This window comes from Crotalus tigris, unplaced genomic scaffold (assembly GCF_016545835.1).
Source record: "Crotalus tigris isolate CLP2741 ecotype Arizona unplaced genomic scaffold, ASM1654583v1 scf7180000017729.2337069, whole genome shotgun sequence".
In the NCBI taxonomy this organism is placed as follows: Eukaryota; Metazoa; Chordata; class Lepidosauria; order Squamata; family Viperidae; genus Crotalus; species Crotalus tigris.
In genome coordinates this window covers 652,626-671,172 of record NW_024096596.1, presented here as the reverse complement: position 1 = coordinate 671,172, position 18,547 = coordinate 652,626, and the positions used below count along the sequence as shown (strand labels likewise).

Genomic DNA, 18,547 nt, shown 5'->3' with positions numbered 1-18,547 from the left:
GAGTTCCAGAAAAACATCTACTTCTGCTTCATTGACTATGCAAAAGCCTTTGATTGTGTGGATCACAACAAATTGTGGCAAGTTCTTAAAGAGATGGGAGTACCAGACCATCTCATTTGTCTCTTGAGAAACCTATATGCGGGTCAAGAAGCAACAGTGAGAACCGAACACGGAACCACTGATTGGTTCAAAATTGGAAAAGGAGTCCGGCAAGGCTGTATACTGTCGCCCTGCCTATTTAACTTATATGCAGAGCACATCATGAGAAAGGCAGGGCTAGATGAATCAAAAGTTGGAATTAAGATTGCCGGGAGAAATATCAACAACCTAAGATATGCAGATGATACCACTCTAATGGCAGAAAGTGAAGAGGAACTAAAGAGCCTCTTGATGCGGGTGAAGAAGGAGAGTGCAAAAGTTGGCTTGAAACTCAACATTAAGAAAACCAAAATCATGGCATCCGGCCCTCTCAATTCCTGGCAAATAGATGGGGAAGAAATGGAGGTAGTGACAGATTTTATTTTTCTGGGCTCCAAGATCACCTCAGATGGAGACTGCAGCCAAGAAATTAAAAGACGCTTGCTCCTGGGGAGGAAAGCTATGGCAAATCTAGACAGCATTCTAAAAAGCAGAGACATCACCCTGCCAACAAAAGTGCGCATAGTCCAGGCCATGATTTTCCCAGTTGCAATGTATGGCTGTGAAAGTTGGACCATAAGAAAGGCTGAGCGCAAAAGAATTGAGGCCTTTGAACTGTGGTGCTGGAGAAGACTCCTGCGAGTCCCTTGGACTGCAAGGCGTTCAAACCGGTCGGTCCTAGAAGAGATCAACCCCGACTGCTCTTTAGAAGGCCAGATCCTGAAGTTGAAACTCAAGTACTTTGGCCACCTAATGAGAAGGAAGGATTCACTGGAGAAGAGCCTAATGCTGGGAAAGATTGAGGGCAATAGAAGAAGGGGAGGACAGAGAATGAGATGGCTGGATGGAGTCACTGAAGCAGTAGGTGTGAATTTAAATGGACTCCAGAAGATGGTAGAGGACAGGAAGACCTGGAGGAATGTTGTCCATGGGGTCGCGATGGGTCGGACACGACTTCGCAATTAACAACAACAACAACAAGTTGGTTTTTCAGATTGCCTCTCAAATAAACAGACAAAGATATAAAAAATCTGCGTGTCTTACCTTAGACAAGAACTATAGTACAGTCTAAAGTAAGATATGCAGATTTAATGTTGCACAAATCATAACTTTTTAATCTAGTACAGGTAGTCCTCGACTTACAACAGTTCAAGTAGTAACCATTCAAAGTTACAACAGTGAAAAAAGCGACTTATGGCCATTTTTCACACTTATGACCATTGCAGCATCCCCATGGTCACGTGATTTATATTTGGATGGTTGACAACTGGTTTGTATTTATGACGGTTGCAGTGTCCTGGGGTCATGTGACCATTTTTGAGACCTTCTGACAAGCAAAGTCAATGGGGAAGCCAGATTCACTTAACAACCGTGTTACTAATTTAACAACTGCAGTGATTCACTTAACAAATGTGACCCAGAGAAACAGCATAGTCTAGTGCGGATGTATACATATACATGGCGAGAAAAATGAATCTTGCAAGGTTACCAGACAAATGGCACAGGGAACAAAGCTATTACAGAATCTGATATCCTACTAGAAATACTTTGAAACTTCCCCCCCAGAAGGGAACAACAGAAACAGACCGTGAAGTGGGTGTGTGGGGTCTAACAATGCGTTGAGCTCTAAGCACATGGCGCTTATAAGCAGCATCCTGAATAACTGGAAGTGGGCTTCCTATAATCTTCTCAGCTGTCCTTACCACTCTCTGTATGGACTTTCTGTCTGAGGCACTGCTACCATCAAACCAAACCATAATGCAGTTTGTTAAGACGGTCTTAATCGTACTTCTGTAAAAAGTGGCCAGGACAGAAGGAGAAAGATGGGCTCTCCTCATCTGATGCAGGAAATGCAGATGCTGGTTTGCACACTTCACTAAGGATGACGTGGGGAGAGACCAAGTCAGCTTGTCTTCAGAAATTGTGTGCACTCCATCACTGGAGATTTTTAAGAAGAGGCTAGACAGTCACTTGTCTGAGATGGCATAGGTCCTCCTGCCTGAGCAGGGGGCTGGACTGGAAGATCTCCAAGGCCCCTTCCAGCTCTATTCTATTCTTTTTGATAGAAGCTCTGCTCATTTTTATGTGGGTCTGCACTCTGCAGATAACCCTGAATGAGATTGTTGCAGAAAGTATACCTAATTGATTACATCATCATAATTTCTCTCAGTGGTCCTAGAGAAACACCATGTTGCAATGATATATTTATATCCAGAGTCCACTTAGAACAGGCAATAGGAAAGCCAAGATGTGGTATTATGGGTTTTCTGAACTGCAACTAATAAGCCGAATCAAGGAGCTGTTCAGTGTGCTAATTCTGCTCCAGGAAAATGATCACCCCATGCAGTTCGGTTTCAATAACAATCAAAAGGTAGGCAAAATTTACATATGGATGTGAAAGTTTGCATTCTTGGATGGGGAACAGATCCATGTGCAGTTGTCATTAGGTACAAACAGCATTAACAATTCAAATGCATAGCCAAGTACCATTGCAATAAAATAGGCAATGTGATGTAGCTGTGTGTTTTGGGCAGGTAAAGTGATAAAAATGGATCCCAAATTAAGTCTGACTGTATGTCAGATGGCATTCTTGGGCCTGTATGCATTTAAAAGAAGTGCACAACAGGTGCCATGATCTAGTCTTAAAACGTTAATAAGGATTGGACATGATCCAGGACACCACCTAGAAAGCTGGGACTGCAGGGCACAATGGACTATATGCCAAAGAAAGCTATGGATTGAAGTCCAGAGAGACATTTCACCCTCATTTTTTTTAATTTGAAAGAAAGTATATCCATATGCATTTGAATGTAATTTTTCATACCAAATTATCAAATGGTTTCAAGGAAACCACTAATATTAGCCTTATGCTTAGTTGATCCTTGTAGCTACATCTGGTCCCACTATTGCAGGTTGCATACTAGTGCCTTTATAGTCATAGCCTTTCAGATTTAAAGCCTTCAAACCTACCATTTTAATAGCAATATTCATTTGCATTCCTTCAATGTACTCTTATAAAAAATCTCCTGGTTTTATTTTGATATAATTAAAGTAATTTAAATTTTTAATAATTTAAATATTTTAAAATATTTCTGGCAATCATATGCTGTAGCAAATGGTAGAGATGTGTTTTAATAAAACAGAAAAGAAAGAACATTGACAAAAAGATGAAGCAAATAATACTTTGCTTTGATGAGGTAGCTTCATTAATCCCATTGCTCCCACTCCCAAAATATGTGAAGTAAGCAGGGGGTTGAATAAGAAAATTATACTTAAGTTGCAAAATTCATATGCTTAAGTTGCAAAATTCTTAGGCCTATTGGTATCTTGCAATTTTTTTAAAAAGAATCTATCTATCTATCTATCTATCTATCTATCTATCTATCTATCTATCTATCTATCTATCTATCTATCTATCTATCTATCTATATTTTTCATTTCTATGCCACCCATTTCACTAATAAAGCAACTCTGGTAATGATTATACTGTATTGATGGTTCCTTGACAAAGAGCAGAATATAAGACACAGTTTAAAAAAGCAAGTCTTCTTTAAATAACCTGTCAGAAATCATTATTTTCAGAGTAAAGAGACCAGAAACAAGACCCACGTGTTGGATTCCAAGTAGAAAAAAAAATAAATACTAAATTGGGATTGTGTCAAAACAGGAAGGGATTGATTGATTGACTGTATGCCCTTCAATTTTCAAGACCATTAAACTATAAATGGCTGAAAGAGTTTGTATGTCCTATAAAGGTCACAGAACATTTTTCTTATGCACTAAGAAAATTGATATTTCAAAATCTCTTGGAATTACAGGTGAGGTTAAAGCACAATTTCTGATCATAATTTAGGTTCATGGGTCACAGTTTCTGACAGATTAAAAATTACATTAGATAAACAAATTGCCACCAGAATTAAGCAATATTTTAAATAGTGGCTCTATGTATTTACATTTGTGATCTGTACAGCTATTAACTTCATAAATTAAGTCAAATTTAGAGAGAATCTTGGGTGGCTATAAAGTACAAAGGTTAAACTCACTATGCATTTATACCAAGACATTTGTATATCATTTGGAATTATCCTAGATGATTTTCAAAGAAGTATACTAGGATGAATCATTAAAAATGAACAATTAAAATGCTAAAACCTGCAGATTCAAATTAAAACAATTAAAAATATATATAAAGCGATGTAATTATTTGCTACAACAGCCATAGTTATAGTTTCCTTTTCCCTTCATTGCAAATATAGTCACTTAAGTCCTCTTGACTGGCCAGTCTCTTACCTGTTCAGCGGAAGCCTAGTTCAGTGCTCTATCTCATGGGATATCTCCCTTAAAAGGTGAAATTAAGTCCTCTTTGAGGCAGGATGATTGAATGGAAGACAATTCAGGCTTTAAAATTTCTCCATAAAATCTATGGCCCTAATTAAGTTAGAGAGTGGGAATGGTTTAAGAACCTATTTGAGAAATAGGCAAAATATTGCCAGTGGTTGCCTTCATTAGAAGTACAACAATACTTAGTTATAAAAGAAAGAGGCCAGTCTTCAATACAGACCATATCAAATAGATAACAATGCTGCGTCGAATAAAACTCAACAGGGCAGGTAATATGTCAATCCCAGGTCTTCCACAAGATAAAACAGTAACATTTCTCCAGTTTAATCCATGGGACATTCAAGGACTAATCTGTAGAGAAGAATTCCCTTAACTTCCAAAAGCTTCTTCTTCTATCAGCCTAAGAAAGTTGGATATAATTAAGGATTGCATCATGGGGATCGCTTTGAGGAAAATATTCAGAAACCATTTAAAAAAATGGCAGAAGCGTTCCTTAAGACTTGGGAAAAGAGGTAATGTTAGAAAGAGATCAGGCTGGGTCCTCCATTGATTCAGTACAGTATAAGAAGGAGGAGAGGAAAAACACACTCAGACTTGCAAAATACTGTCAATATAATCCCAATAAAACTGACTTTTAGTTGTCTTTTGCAGTCTGTTTCCTAATTTGGATAACCTTGAAGAGCTGAAGCTTATCCACCTCTTAACAAAAAAGCATTAGTGCATTTTAATTCAACAATGTCTCTATTCCAGGAAGGCCACTATTGTTTCTCTACTTTAATGTCCTCATATCACATTTCTATTTTCTTTAATTTATTATCCCACAAGTGGGAGGATTTGTAAAAACTGTCAATTATACACACACTCTCTCTCTCCATTCAGAACAAATGACTTACAAGCGGTGTGTCCTTTCCTCCTACAATGCTGAGTCCCAGACCTGATCGTCCTTTGGATATTTCAATAGTCATTTCTTGGCCAGGAACAATTGAGCACATTGCTGGATCTACTGGAGGAGGTGAAAAGTTGTCTACAGCAAAAAATAAAAAATATTACTCCATACAATTGGAAGAGTTGTGTAAACACACTGCAGAGGAATATGTTAGAGTGTCTTAATGGATCTGATTAAAGAAACACGACTCTTGTAAAAACTTAAGTTTGTTTAAGTAAGTAAGTATTGAATTAATGAAGGAAGGAAGGAAGGGAGGGAGGGAGGGAGGAAGGAAGGAAGGAAGGAAGGAAGGAAGGAAGGAAGGAAGGAAGGAAGGAAGGAAGGAAGGAAGGAAGACAGTTGAAGTACAACAGGGACATTTTTATAAATAATATTGTATTGAAATGGTTGTTTCCAAAAAGAGAATCCACTGAAATGAAGGAAAATAATTTCAGCTGAGCAGCAATTGTTCCCTTGCAATACAGTTTCATGATTTATCTTCTAGGCAATAGGTTCTGTTATTACTATGCCACTAAATGCAGAATAAGCACTTGCTATTTAAAATCCATTTTGTTGCTAAGAGAGATTTCCCCCCCCTCTCCATATTAATTTGTTTATATAAGGCATACACAAAGAATTCAGTTTTTCAGTTCTTAACACTCTCCATCCATTTTTATTTTAAAATCCAAAAGTATAAAAACACATGTCACGTGTTGAGGTGACAATTTTAATTAAACGCAAAGTAGAAGGCGACATTAAAGGAAACATCATTTTAAAAAATGCTTGCATTTCTATGAAAATAAACAGGACATGCTCAGTGTTGCAATAATTCAAATGATACTTTAAACAATAGTTAAATCCCTTTAGACATTTACCTCAGTTAAACTATATATTTTTTAAAAAATAAAAAGCAGTTATTACCACCCTAAATTCTGAGGATTAACGCAAAGTACTTCTTCAGATGGAAATAACAGGTTCATACTTCGGTTGCTGAATTCTGTCTCTGGAGGATAAGATGATTCGGGGGCCAAAGAAATCTCATGTAAATTGATGGGGATGGGGTTCACTGTGGAAGACTTTGTTTGCTTTAACTGGTTTTGAAGCTGGGAGAGGCAAAACAAAAAATTAAATAATGTTTAACCTCCTATGAAATTCTAAACAAAAAGTTAAACTACTGTGCAGGTAATATTTACATGAATCAAGAATGGAGAATGAACAGTTCTAGTTATCTGTCTACTTTTGGAACATCAATTTCACATATTTCTACATGAATATATGAAGAAAATATTTAAAGGTAAACTAACAAAAAGCTGTAAGAAGCATTCATGTTTTGGGCTATTTTATGTGTCTCCTTCAATTGTCAATATGTAAAATTAAACTGAAACAATGACTAATAAATAAAATCACTTCTTTTTTCATTTAAACAATAGAATTAAAATACCCACATTTTCTGGAGGCTGGTCTGCCTTAACTTGCTGGTCTTCAATTGCCTGTTTTTCAGCTTTGCTGCTGATATCCTAATCAATATGGATACATAAATTGTAAAATATTAGCTTATGGTACATTGTGGTACATTATGAACATTTGCAGTTGCCATGGTGCTGCTTCTGTTGAGGAAACAAGCTGATATTTAGTTTTCAGTCCAGAAGCAAGTACTCATTGCCACAGTCCTGTGACTAAGAATTTATAAATCTTTACCTGCAGCATTCTCTAAGATAAATATAAAAAGTAAAACTTTTTATCTCACTTATTTGCCTTGGCTAAAGTATGAATCTAATCCATTTTACCTTTATTTGTTTGAATGTAACTTGTGCATTTGAATATATCAATCAATCAATCAATCAATCAATCAATGTGATTGAAGTGTTACCATGTTTGACATCTCAAATTTGTTTGTCCATTTGGAAAGAATCTTAAAAGTATAGTACTTATTTTGAGAACTTTAACGATCGCATGATTAGAAGCTAGTCTAATGAATATCATCACATATTATCACTTAAATATGAGCCACCCACTTAAATATGAGCCAGCAGTGTACTGCAGCTGCCAAAAAAGCAAACACAGTTCTAGGCTGCATTAATAGAGGGATAGAATCAAGATCATGTGAACTGTTAATACCACTTTACAAAGCCTTGGTAAGGCCACACTTGGAATACTGCATACAGTTTTGGTCACCACGACGTAAAAAAGACGTTGAGACTCTAAAAAGAGTACAGAGAAGAGCAACAAAGATAATAAGGGAACTGGAGGCTAAAACATATAAGGAAAGGCTGCTGGAATTGGGTATGTCTAGTTTAATGAAGAGAAGGACGAGGGGTGACATGATATTAGTGTTCCAATATCTGAGGGGTGCCACAAAGAAAAAGGAGTTAAGCTATTATCCAAAGCCCCTGAAGGCAGGACAAGAAGCAACGGATGGAAACTAACCAAAGAGAGAAGCAACCTAGAACTAAGGGGAAATTTTCTGACAGTTTAGAACAGGGGTGTCAAACTGCCGCCCTGCAGGCAGATGCGTCATGGCGAAACCACGCCCACCCCAGCTCCAGCAATGGGGAAAAAAGTCGCGATATGTTGCAACATGTCATGTGACATGGCGAGTTTGACACCCCTAGTTTAAAACAATTAATCAGTGAAACAATCTGCCTCCAGAAGCTGTGAATGCTCCAACACTGGAAGTTTTTAAATGGACAGCCATTTGTCTGAAATGGTATAGGGTTTGCTGCCTGAGCAGGGTTGGACTAGTTGACCTCCAAGGTCCCTTCCAACGTTGTTGTTGTTGTTATTATTACTATTATTATTATTAAACAGTATAATTATAACAACTACATTACTATTTCTACTTGACATGGAAAAATGAAGGATTAATTTTAATGGCTATTGTTAGCCAAGTAAAACCCTGATTCCATATTAATACTGTCAGTATTACTGTTTAACATTTTCCTCTTTTGACGTACTGAATATCACCACATGTACTATCTTAATGTGAGCATTAATGTAAGCAGGGATATTTTACTGAAAGTTTCCCACCCTATATGTTATAGTTCCCATTTAAAAACTTCACTTCCACATCTGATAGCATTATATTTTTAGAAATCTAGGTGTAGTGCTCAATCACATTTTAAAAGCAGAGTCTGATTTGACCCCTACAGATGTACTTTAGAGATATACTACAGATGTACTTTAGAGATATACTCAGATATACGCAGGCAGGCAGGCATGCAATCAATCATTCTTTTTCCTTCAATTATTGAAACATTTTTTTTATAAGCAATGTATACTTCGATAAATGCAGTGGAAAATAATTCTCTTTTCTGCAGTCACTTCATAACTTTCTCTTTGTACATATATGTCTCTGTTGGGTTATTCATAAGTGCTACACAAATCCAGGAAGACATCCTGTTTTAAGTAACGCAAAGAGATGGCACATTCATTCACTAGGAGCAAGGTTCAGGGATGAATTAAAAGAATTTTTAAGTCATATCAGGCTTACTGATTATAATCCATTTCTGTTCATACTTGTTGAGATGAATAATAATGTGAACAACTTATCACCAAGGACTATGGAAATCTCAAGAGGAAGTTGAAGATCCTAGAGATGTAGGCGGCATTTCTGTTCATTTTTCAAAGAAGGCTGCTGACAGTTTGTACATTTAATGTTGAGAGTGATTTAGTTTCTATCAGCCTCAAACTTTAGTCCTGTTTTTTCACCCTGCTCTTTGTACATTAGAGTGTGTTTGTATGTGTGTATTCTTGCATGCATGCCTTCAAGTCAGTTTTGATTCTGAGTGACAACATGGACAAGTTCCTGAAGTTCTCTTAGCAAGATTTCAGAAATAGTATGCTATTACCTCTTCTCTAGGGCTGAGAGAAAGTGATTGGCCCAAGATTACTTAGCTGGCTTTGTGAAGGAGAATTCAGTCTCCAAAACTAGCTCTTGAATTATTTTAAATTTCCGGCACTAGATGAATTGCACTCTAGGGCTACTGAAGGAAGTACCTGGTAATCTGGCTGAACCTTACATATTACCTCAGAGAAACCCTAGTGAATTGGTGAAATGCTAAGACAACTGGAAAAAGTTATCCTTGTCCTCACAAAGAGGAGAAAGAAGAATCTAGGAAACAGAAGTATAGCTTCTAAAGTTTTTTAAAAAAACATTGTTCTTTGCTTTGGTAAGACTTTTCTTATAGTACTTTGTCCAATTTTGGCATCCTCCAGGGCATCCTTAAAGATTTAGAGGAATTGTAACCAGTTCAGAGAAGGGAGACACAAATGATTATGGCAATAGAAATTAAGTGCTAGGAACAGGAAAATTATAACAGTTTTCACAATATGCTTCTCTCATTCCAGAGCATGGGATACACAATAATGAATTGAAGTTACAGGAATATATTCCTGTATATATTCCTTGCAGTCATCTGGTCATTAGCATTCATTCTGAGAGTCATTGAGGCCACTTGGATGTTTATCTGCTTTCTCTGTGTGGATTGTGTAGTAAATAGGAGATAGGTGGGGTAGTATCCCTCCCCCTTTGTTGAGAGAGGGCTGTTCAATCTTTATGTAGCAGGCCTCTTTGACCACTCTTTCAAATCAGTGCTCCTCTCTGTCCAGAATGTGGACTTTGCTGTCTTCAAAAGAGTGATTTTTGTCTTTCAAAGGCAGATGGCCTGCTGAATGTTGTCCTGACTGGTTTGTTCCCCTATGTTTCTGCCATGCGTTTATGAAGTGATTGTTTTCTTCCTCCATTGTACAGATCTGTACATATCTCACTGCATTGTATTGCATATATCACATTGCTCAGTTTGTGTCCGGGTGTTTTACCCTTCTAGGTAGGATTCCAAGTATGAGGAGACTTTAGATAATGTGCTCAGAGATAGTTTCAGGCAGAATCCAGAGAGTGCTGTCAATGCTTTCAGCCACCTTCATCCATTTTGCTGCCACTGCTCTGTCTTTTGTCATCTTCCCCCACGACCACATCGCACAGTTGCTTTTTTTCTTGGCTCCTTCCTCACTGTTTGCACTGCTGCTCTGCTTTTTTTTTTTTTTTTTCATCTTCTCTGCCTGCTGGCATGAACGAATGCACTGTCAGAGCCAGCTAGTAGCTTTCTCCAGCTGCCAACAGAAAAGCTGCAGTTTTGCACATATTTTTGCTTCTTTAAACTGTGATTACTGGTTAAATAGCAAAAGAACATCAGATCCAATAGAACACTATAGTCTTCTGTAATGCATGATATCAGAGAATTGTACTTGGCATAGAAACTGACTTTAAGAAGCCCCAGGTTCAGCTCAGTCTGGATAAGGCAGCAGCTATAGTTTCATGCAGGTAGTCCTTGAGTTACAACCACTCAAAGTTATGATGATGCTAGACAAGGGGGACTTATGACTGGTCCTTGGAGTTATGGACATTGCAGCTTCCCTGCAATCATGTGCTTATAGTCTGGGTGCTCAGTACCAAACTCATGATGACAAAATCACAGCAAGTTGTTGTCACATGATCAGGATTTCTGACTTTTTCTGCTGGCTTCCCATAAGCCAAGTCGATGGGGAAGTTGGCAGGAGGCCACAAATTGCTTCTTCTACTGCTCCTTTTTCATCTACCTGTAGTTTATAGTGCCTTGCCACAGCACTCCCCTGCCATCCATGGCAACTGCCTGGCCACAGCTATCACCTGCCAGTCTGCTTACCTGGGATTCCTGCTTCTTCCTGAATGACCTACACTAGTAGTGGCGAACCTATGGCACGCGTGCCAGAGGCAGCACTCAAAGCCCTCTCTGTGGGCACGCGCCATTGCCCCAGCAGAGTTCACTAGAGTAGCAAGCACATGGCGTTTGGAAGCGACAGGGCAGGAAGTGAGCAAGCAAGCGCTGTTGGGCCTGGGGATGCCCCAGAAATGGCAAGGGACTGGCCCCCATTGCCCTGGCCCAGCCACACTCACCCAGTCTGCCAGGAGCAGTGCAGCCATGCCCATCCAGTGGGCCATGCCCCCCCCCTGAGGGCACCACAATGCTGATGCATTCCTGGCACTTTGCGATAAATAAGTGGGTTTTGGATTGCAGTTTGGGCACTCGGTCTCTAAAAGGTTCGCCATCACTGACCTACACAGTCCTGGAGTTATAATGGCAACTGGGACTGCCATCACTAAATGATATGATCCCATGATGTTGTGCTTTACAACCACATCACTTAGTGACAGATTTTCCAGTTCCAGTTGTGGTCATAACCCAAAGACTACCTGAATTTAAAAGGTATCCAGTTCTTATTAATTATACAATGTGGAATAACTTCACAAAAAGTTGGACCATATTTGGCAATGAAGTTATTTTTGTGAATGTACATAACCTAGTCATACCAATTTTGAATATTTATATTGCATGCTATTATTATTTATCATTATTAACATTTATTATGGCTGCCCACTCCAGAAGATTCTGGGTAGTTTACTATCTGTCTGTCTGCCTCCTTTCTAAGACTGAGGAAAAGTACATTTTAACTCCAAACAAAACTTTGCCTAAATATCAGTTTTAAGATATTTCTACTATCAAATGAAATAATTTGGACTTACTTTTCATGGACAATATAATATCACAAATGCAAGTTTTCTGTCCAATTCATCTCTGTTTTTAATAGCTCTTAACTTACATTGTGGAAATGTTTGCTCATTGATTACACCACTTAGTAACTGTTCTTCCTGTAGCCAAAGGATATTTCTAATGCTCACTGTTAGGATTTAATTATATACATGTTGTGATTATATAAAGCTAATTATGATTAATTGTTCCCATTTATAATACGTTGGAAAGCATTCTTACCTCATTGGAAGACTGCGTGCAAGAGGGTAATGGAAAAGGAGCTACAGCCATCTGGTTAAATGCATCCTCATTGCTAACAGTCAAGAGAAAAATAATTGATTAGTCAAACTAAAAGGACAATTCACATTCAATCTCCCTCCCTCCTCTCTGGTGAGTTATAGTTGTTTATCATATTTGCAACCTCTTTTCCTCTGTGATTCACAAAAGGGTTTTAGGTCCCTCATTTCAAAATACTTAACCAAATTGAGATTGCTACATCATCTGCTTTTAATACTTGCCCCCAAAACAACAAAAAAAACCCACCACCCCGTTTATTTACATTTGTGATCTATACAGCTATTAACTTCATAAATTAAATCAAAGCAAAGCAAAATTAACAATATATTTCCAGCAAGAAATGGACCAGGTAATTAGGATGCTGGATAGATATGTACCATTATTTGGAGAAACGTAGCTCATTTACATATGTTCAGTTGCAGACAGTTAACATAAGACGCTTATGAAAAAACAAGGACTATTTCCCAAAGGATGATGAGGCTGAGCAGAACAATCCTATTTCAAAACGGCTTCCTCTATGGATTACCAGATAAGGAGTTGGAAAAAAGATCTGGAATTTTGTTATGTTGACTGCAGTGAGAATTTTATACGCCCGGAAATGGAAAGATATTCCAGTTTCCACCATAGAAAAAATGGATGGGAAAAGAAAAGTGATGGAGGTAAAAGAAATGGCAAAACTGATTGCTTTAATCAGAGAAAAGGTTTGTTTCTTCTTGGGAACTGCTTCTGGACATTGTGCTTAAGGTAGAAAACAAACTCTTGACATTGGGTTTTGCTGATTTGTTATTATATAAATGGCCAGTATTTGTTAAGTTGGTAAAGTAAAAAAGTTGACACTGAAATTTTATTCTGTATTTTACTGTGCTGAAAACAGTTGGAAGTTGATGTTTATTTCTTTCTCACTGTATCTATACCTTTCTTCTCCCCCTTCCCATTTTCCTACGATATTTATTTTCATTTGTATTTTCTATTATGAAAATTTTAATAACATTATTCTAAGTGCCCTGTTTGTAGTTGAAATAATCTGATCAGTTCCAATAGCATTTTCATTATTGCTCCGTGCTGTAGTAATTAAACGACGGTACATATTTTAATCAAATTTGTATTACGCTTATCATTTCAGTGTGAATGCTGTATTCAATGCTGGACTTTCAAAAATATGTTTTATTATTATTGTACCAGTACAGGTAATCCTCAACTTATAACCATTCATTTAGTGATTGTTCAAAGTTGCAACGGGACTGAAAAAAGTGACTTATGATTGTTTTTCAAATTTATGACTGTTGCAGCATCCCCGTGGTCATGTGATCAAAATTTTTATGCTAGGCAACCTATAGTATTTATAATGGTTACAGAGTCCCAGCATCATAGAAGCACCTTTTGTAACCTTCTGACGAACAAAGTCAATGGGGGAAGCGAGATTCACTTAACAACCGTGTTACTAAGTTAACAACTGCAGTAATTCACTTAACAACAGTGGCAAGAAAGCTCGTAAAATAGGGGCAAAACTCACTTAACAAATGCCTCACTTAGCAACAGAAATGTTGGGTCCAATTGTGGTTGTAATTCGAGGACTACCTGTATAGGAAAAATAGCACTCCCATGTTTATGACTAGGAATGAAGGTGAGCTATGATTTCTGGATAATTCAGACAAAGATATTGAAATCTACTAGATAAAAGCAGTTAGGAGAAAAACACCTTAAAATTTCCCCAAAAGTACTATGTTGAGAATTTCCCAGAACTCGTATAGTTCTTAAGAATGTGGAATGAAAGAAAGCGAGAAAAAAGTATAAGGGGATAAATTGACTTGTTTTATTGCTTAGCTATATAAATCATATTATGGTTCTCTGCAGGGCTTTTTTTTTTCTCATAGAACATCCAGAACGGAGTTCCGGCACCTTTTTTGGATGGAACCTTGTAGGGTAGGCAAGGCGGGTTGTATGACGTGTGTGAGTTCTGGCACTTTTTTTTTTTAGAAAAAAAGCACTGGTTCTCTGAGTGGATTAGAATTTGCCTGGATAAAATAACAACCGACAGGAAGTCCTTTTAGTAATAATGAATGTAAAACAGATTTTAAAAATGTTCATGCCATTCTGCACCAATGCATTTTTAAAGAAATCCAATATTGCTAAGTAATATAATCAAATCTGTGCAGAATGTTGTTAAGTAGTTAGCCCAATTCACCTCACAGGGTTGTTGTTGTGGGGGAAACAGAGGAGGAAGGAGTGTCGGATAGGTTCACTGCCTTGAATTATTTGTAAAAATAGTAAAAGTGTTTTGCAGGCTCAAGTCGCTACTACTGCAACTATTTCTATATATTTTTTTTGCTGACAAAGAACTAAAGGGAGACTAGTATAGCTATTTCGAGCTATTTAGCTCTCATCAGCTAGCCATACCCTTCTGAGATTTGAACCTGAGCTGCTTGCATGTTAGGCAGCTGTATTAACCTCTAGGCTGAAACCTCTGGTTTCAGCTGACAGAAGCAAAGAGAACCTGTGGCCTAGAGGTTAATACAATATCTATCTATCTATCTATCTATCTATCTATCTATCTATCTATCTATCTATCTATCTATCTATCTAGGTCTTTGGTTATTCAGGTTTTCTCCTTCCAAATGGCTGGTAGGCAGGAGGTATCATCTCATTTGTTCATGCTGTGTCGGTGTTTTTCTATCTCGATGGCTTCTCTGATTATTCTGTTATTAAAATGTTCAGTTTTGGCGATAGGTCTGGTATTTTTAAAGTCAATTTCATGTCCTGTGGCTTTAAGGTGTTACCAGAACTATTGCCAAAACTGAACATTTTAATAACAGAATATTATTAATAATATTATTAATAATATTGGCACAGCCAACCCCCCAGCCAATCAGAGCACAGCCAAGCCCCTAACCAATCAGAACACACCTCCACCCAATCAGAACACAGCCAAGCTCCCACCCAATCAGTTCATACCCCCACTGGCAGTTAAAAGGAAGAAACAGCTAAGACCACACATTGCTCCTCGAAGCACGAAGCTGAAAACACCAGCCGGAAGATGACGAATGGGACTTCGTCGAAACGTCGCCAAGACACTTCCAATTTTATGCGGGACAAAACCCAAACAACCAAAGACCTACATACAAACACCCGCGAAAACCTCAGAAAACACACACACACACACACACACACACACACACACACACACATACACACACACATATATATATGTCTTTGGTTATTCGGGTTTTCTCCCGCGTAAAATTGGAAGTGTCTTGGAGACGTTTCGACGAAGTCCCATTCGTCATCTTCAGGCTGGTGTTTTCGGCTTCGTGCTTCTAGGAGCAATGTGTGATCGTGTGTCAGTTAAAAGGAAGAAACAGCTACGATCACACATTGCTCCTAGAAGCACGAAGCCGAAAACACCAGCCTGAAGATGACGAATGGGACTTCGTCGAAATGTCGCCAAGACACTTCCAATTTTACGTGGGAGAAAACCCGAATAACCAAAGACCTACATACAAACATCCGTGAAAACCTCAGAAAACACACACACACACACACATACATACACTGGCACTGCCTACAACTGGCATTAGGGACAATTAAAAAGTGATAATTAAAAAGTGACTGCAGACTGCTGTTGAAATTGCAAGTTCCCTCCTATCAGCCCATCAATTTTGCAGTTAGAACTCTGCTGAAAGATTTTGCTGTTTAGCACCACGTATTATGAAGAGAAAAAAAAAACCTATGCTGATGTCATTCTGTTTTACCTCCTTCTTTCTTTTGGGCCTCTAAGTAAATGACATCAAGTGGGAATAGGAAAAAAAAGGTCAGAATTTGCACAACTCTTAAGACACGATGAGTGAGCACACACTTGTTTAATGTCAGCCAAAAAGAAACAAGAAAACATACAATAGCTAAGAATGTCAGCAAATAGAGAAAAGGATGGGGAAGAAAAAGACTATGCAATTTAAAGAAAAATTTACAAACACCAGAGTACTCAAGAATAATAGCGGGAGAGATTTAATAGAGGAAATTCAGTTAGGTTAGGGACTTTTAGAAATGGGAGATGAAACTGTTTACAAATTGAACTGTAGGCAGGCAAAAGCATTTTTAGCAGAACTGTTTTTTAAAGAGGTTTTTTTTTTTTTTAGAGAAATACAGTATTCAGTATTCAGGAACTTGTTTCCACTAGAAAACTCAATGGCACAATGGGCAACAGAAGAACTATCACAAAGAACAGTAGCAGGTTGAAATGAAATATAATACATTTATATGGCCACCCGTCTCATTTCCATGAGTCTTGGTGGCTCAGAAAAACAGTAGGGAAATGTTGTATAAATAAAGAACCAAAACTGAAAACAGCAGAAACAACATAACAATGGGTTAGAGACTGGAAAAGATCATTGTATATATCTATGCTAAAGAAGAGAGTTGCACGAGAAGGAAGAATCTGAACCATTGCAATACTTCTCATGCATACAGTGTTTTGAATAAGATATTGCACAGAAGAAAATATTCATAGTTGATGAGAGAAAAGATAAATGAATGGGCAGAAGGCCATGAGATCAGATATCTAGCTTTAGCTGGGTAAAAGAGAGAGCAAGAAGGTTTAAGGAGGAAATTAACCTTTGTTTATTGATACAGCAAGGCCTTTTGATCACATGGATCATGCCAGAATCTGGAATATATTAAGATTATGGATACCCACTATCACCGTTGCTGTTTGTCTTAACACTGGGAATACTGTTGATCAAAATTCGAGAATCACAGGAAATTAAAGGAATAGAAGTTAATAAAAAAGAGTATAAATTAAGAGCTTTTGCGGATGACTTGGTCATCACTTTGTCGCAACCTACTTATTCTGTAGTAAAATTATTACAGTTGATTCATAATTATGGTTTGGTTTCGGGTTTTAAGATTAATGTTAATAAGACTAAAATTCTACCTAAAAATATGACTAGTCGGGAGAAGCAGACTTTGGTTAATTTGACGTGCTTTGAAATTGTTAATAAGGTAAAATATTTGGGGGTGATGTTATCTGTTTCTAATGCAAAATTATTTAAAAATAATTATGAAAGGTTGTGGGTTAGGGTACAGAGAGACTTGAAGAACTGGGAAAAGTTGCAATTATCCCTCATGGGAAGAATTGCAGTGATAAAAATGAATATTCTATCCAAGTTTCTCTTTTTGTTCCAAATGATACCGATTTTGAAGAATGAGATCAATTTAACTGAGTGGCAGAAAGGCCTTAATAAATTTATTTGGGCAGGGAAAAAGCCAAGGGTTAAGTTTAAAATTATGCAAGATTTCCGTGAGAGTGGAGGACTCAAGGTGCCGAATTTGAAATTATATTATGATGCGGTGGTTTTAACATTAGTTAGTGACTGGGTAAATTTGACAAATTCTGATATACTTCACTTAGAGGGATGGAATTTACTTTTTGGGTGGCATGCCTATTTAATATTTAATAAAAAATGGATTGGGCTTTTAAATCTCATATCTTAAGAATTTCTTTACTTAGGGTTTGGAGAAAATATTATAAAAGTGATTTCAAAGTACCATTATGGGCTATACCTTGGCATGCAATAGAAGGAATAAAAAGAGGGGTTAACATGGATATGGTGTCTTATAGACAGTTACTTAAATGGGATGGACAAAACTGGCAGTTAAAATCACGGGAAGAGTTAGCACAAGAAAATATTATTTATTCTTGGTTCCAATATAGGCAATTATCAGATAGATGGAAGATGGACTGTAAGGTGGGTTTTTTTAGAGAAGATGAAAATCTTATTAAGCAAGTGAAGGATCAAAGACAAACCCACATTAAGAGGATTTATGGGGTTTTAGTTGAATTGGATTCAGAAATGGAACTAATTAAAGATTGTATGATTAGATGGGCGCAGAATTTTGGTGAGCCAGTTCCATTGGACACCTGGGAAATTATTTGGGTGAGAAATGTCAAATTTACACAAGCACAGAACTTAAGGAGAATTTTTATAAAATGTTTTATAGATGGCACCTTGATCCACAAAAAATGTCTTTTATGTACCCTGACTTACAACCTAAATGTTGGAGATGTGGTTGTATGGACGCTACTTATTATCATATTTGGTGGTCGTGCAGAGAGATAAAAGCATTCTGGATTAAGATATGGTGGAATATCCAGAGAATTTTTTAAAGGAGGGTAAAATTTACTCCACAATTATTTTTGTTAGGTATAGTTATTGATTGTGATACAAAGGAGGTTATATTGATGTTAAATTTGATTACAGCTGCGAGGCTGTTAGTAGGACAATAT

General features: G+C 37.4%; 1 protein-coding gene across 4 annotated transcripts in view; it reads right to left on the bottom strand.

The window, feature by feature from the left end:
* The window catches only part of PATJ (PATJ crumbs cell polarity complex component), a 160,233-nt gene that overhangs the window by 28,219 nt on the left and 113,467 nt on the right, over positions 1-18,547 (bottom strand). For all 4 annotated transcript variants that reach the window (XM_039339052.1, XM_039339049.1, XM_039339051.1 and 1 more), the window contains 4 exons: positions 12,211-12,283; positions 6,850-6,921; positions 6,387-6,507; positions 5,373-5,503 (listed from right to left, as the gene is read on the bottom strand). In XM_039339052.1, coding sequence (XP_039194986.1) covers positions 5,373-5,503; positions 6,387-6,507; positions 6,850-6,921; positions 12,211-12,283 — 397 coding nt within the window. The remainder of the gene's footprint in view (positions 1-5,372; positions 5,504-6,386; positions 6,508-6,849; positions 6,922-12,210; positions 12,284-18,547) is intronic.